This window comes from Trachymyrmex septentrionalis, unplaced genomic scaffold (genome assembly GCF_001594115.1).
Source record: "Trachymyrmex septentrionalis isolate Tsep2-gDNA-1 unplaced genomic scaffold, Tsep1.0 scaffold89, whole genome shotgun sequence".
In the NCBI taxonomy this organism is placed as follows: Eukaryota; Metazoa; Arthropoda; class Insecta; order Hymenoptera; family Formicidae; genus Trachymyrmex; species Trachymyrmex septentrionalis.
The window spans coordinates 581,114-584,358 of NW_017306081.1; the positions used below are offsets into that span (position 1 = coordinate 581,114).

A 3,245-nucleotide genomic window follows, 5' to 3' on the forward strand; every position below is an offset into this window, starting at 1 on the left:
ATTTATATTTATAATTATCTTTGGCTGAAAAATAAATTGGCCAAGAAAAAATTTTGTTATAATATATATATATACATGCCATATTCGATATAAAATAATATTTGTCAACATTATATGTTTTTTAAATATATTTTTAAATATAAAGTTTCATTAATTTGAAAAATTGAAAAGTCACAGTTAAATATGGAACCCATCAAATTTTTGATTAAAAAAATTGATTCCAGATTAATCGAAAGAAATTGAGGCATTCTGTATAATTTAATCGTTCTGTATAATTTAGCCACACAACTTCCTTTTTTCTCGTTACGTTAAGAGAATAACGATTATTAATATCGTCGTAAATGCATTCCATCGATAAGTAATTTGTCGTCGACGAAACAAGATGAAGAAACGCGCCTGGAGATCGATCTGCGATAAAGAGCGGCGCACCTGCGTAAGCTCGATCGCACCGGTTTCTCGATTCTGTTGGACGTGCAGGACAGGGAGTCCGGCCTGATACGTCCAAGTTCGCATAATGTCCTTCATGTGGAGCCCTGAGGGAGCCGGTAGCCCGTTTGCTTCATCGATCTCCATCTGAAAAGCGCTCCAGAGATCCTCCTGATCGGCATTGCGATAGTGATACGTGCGCATGTAGTGGCGCACAGACGAGAGGAAGATTCGTTCTCCCAGAAAATGATAGATCATGTGCGTCACGCAATTACCCTTGACATATGATGTCAAATCGAAGACGCCAGTGAGCCTGTTCATTTTCCTCAGATCAATATGTAACGGGTGTGCCGCTTCGCCGGCGTCGTTATCAAACACGTCGTGACACCCAATCAGGAAATGGGTCTGCAGATTCCAAGATGTAGGCTCAATCTGGAAAATCAAGCGTGTTAATCACAACCATTGGTTAAATATCACAACACTATGACTATGCAATATAATATGCGATAAAATTAATTCTCATAAAATTATTAAAGTACGATTTAAAAAATAACTCCAAAAATTATTAATTAATAATTATTTACAAATAATTGAAAATCAAAATATCGATTAGCAATTTTTTATGTAATTTTCTATAACTTTACAAAATTCTGTATAGTTTTTACGTAAAAATTAATATTTACATTATATTCAGGAAATGGAAGTAACTCGTTACTTGTAATAAAGTTACAATTACAAGTTACTTTTTTGATAACTTTACTTTAACTGCGTTACTTTTTTTTGGTAACTGTAACGGTAACAAATTTCACAATAAATTTTATCGTTATTTTGCATACGATTGGACACGGTTCGATTGGACACTAGCCACTCATAGCGCTTGAGACTAGAAAGCCCCTAGGCACCCGTCCGTTATGATTGGTGATTGTCGATTTTCAAAAAAGTAATGGAAAAGTAATGAAAAGTTACTTTCTCAAATAACGATAGCTATAACGAGTTATTTTAAAAAATCAATAACTAGTAAGGGTAACTTGTTACTTTTTCTACTCAGTAACGAGTAACTGTAACTTCTTATTTTTTAAAAGTAACTTTCTATTCCCTGATTATATTATATTAATATTTACATTATAATATTGAGAAGTATTAATATTGAAGTATTATTTAAAATCTAATTTTTTTAAGAAAAAATCATTTTTTTATTTAAAAGATTGTTCAAAGATAATAAAAGACTAAATAGCAAAATTATTATATAAAGTGATTATAATTGGTAATTTTTAATTAACATTATTTAGAAAATTGACTTATATCCACTTTACTGCATTTAATGCTAGGAATCCGAAAAATGAGGCGAATCCTTCTTTCAACCATACTTCGTCCCACCATTTTGGCGTTACCAAATTACCGAACCATTGATGAGCGACTTCGTGTGCCGCAATACTAGCTATTGACTTTTTGGACTCAATAATACTGTCATCTTTCTTTATAAGGATAACGTCTTCTCTAAAAATATTAGTGTAACTCATTAGTACTATAACTTTTAATCTAAATTATAATAAAAATTCTGTTAATTATTGTAGTTTATACGAGAAAAACATAACATTCTAAAGTAATCACAACGATAAGTTCTTGTTTAAAAAAATCTTGAAAATGCAAATTGTACTTGAAAAGAACGGTATTTTTAAACTTCAAAACTTTTTACAAAATGACAAAGTTGAGCATTGCAAAAAAAATAATTCGTTTACCGAAACGTTAAGAGGCCCCAATTTTCCATTGCAGCGTACGCTAATTCAGGAACTACGATCACATCTAGTTTATCTAATTCATAATAAAATCCAGTAAAATTCTGTACTACACGAAGAATTTTTGATATCAGATCGCCTATGTATCTTGTATCGTTCGCAATCTCTTTTCTGAAAAAGATCGTATGCGATGGTCGATCGGTGACAGCAACGTCATAACTCGAAAAATCGGTGACCATAAAAGCAACCACGTAAGTGGGCATACGGAAGGTTTTCTCATAATGGTCCCAAACATATCCTGGCATGCCTTGTCTGAAGAAAAGGAAGATTGAATTAAATTCGGATTATCCTTTAATTAAACGTTCCGATACAGGATACTTTGCAGGGATCAAGGGATATAATAAGCGATGCGTATGTATGTTACAATTGCAATAGAATCGCTCTCTTTTACATTTCCTCGGTGAATTTGCGCATTGAGTTTGAGTGTGATCGCATGTTAGACTTTCTGCCAATCGAGATGCGAAACGGCGTTTTGATCCATGGCTCGTCGAAGCATGGGTAAGCTGATCGAGCGTAATCTGGGGAAAAGTTTGACACCGCTATCCATCTGGAAAAAAAACATCTGCTTTCGCAATATGCAGATATAAGTTGCGTTAAATATAATGGCCTTTACGCACTATGCGTTATGCAATATGCAAAAGTCTGTGCTACAGCCTTAACATTGTAAAATAAATAAAAATTAGAATTTTTGAAACTAATAAATTAACAACATTAAGGCTGGATTGTTTTTTTCGATAAACTTCAGCGTTTACTCTCTTATTCTTCTACTCTCTCATTTTCTTATTCTTTTGTTTATCCACTGGATAAATCATCATATTTTATCTGAAGATGGAACACAATCGGCTCTAAATAAAGTATCTTTTAAAACTTAGCGTCAGGGACGGAGACTATTGACTTTTTTGAGTGTGTGGAGTCATTCAAACGAGAGGAAGGAGAATTTCAAAATATCACAAATATTTTATCTTTTGTTGTATGTGCAAAATATATTTCTACATATATATATATACATATACATATATATTA

The 3,245-nt window shown here is 32.6% G+C and overlaps 1 protein-coding gene across 1 annotated transcript in view; it reads right to left on the bottom strand.

The window, feature by feature from the left end:
* Positions 1–3,245, bottom strand: part of LOC108755578 (thyrotropin-releasing hormone-degrading ectoenzyme-like) — a 10,930-nt gene that overhangs the window by 5,229 nt on the left and 2,456 nt on the right. The window contains exons 4-7 of the mRNA XM_018498669.1: positions 2,614–2,769; positions 2,166–2,474; positions 1,740–1,923; positions 430–858 (exon numbers count right to left, since the gene is read on the bottom strand). Coding sequence (XP_018354171.1) covers positions 430–858; positions 1,740–1,923; positions 2,166–2,474; positions 2,614–2,769 — 1,078 coding nt within the window. The remainder of the gene's footprint in view (positions 1–429; positions 859–1,739; positions 1,924–2,165; positions 2,475–2,613; positions 2,770–3,245) is intronic.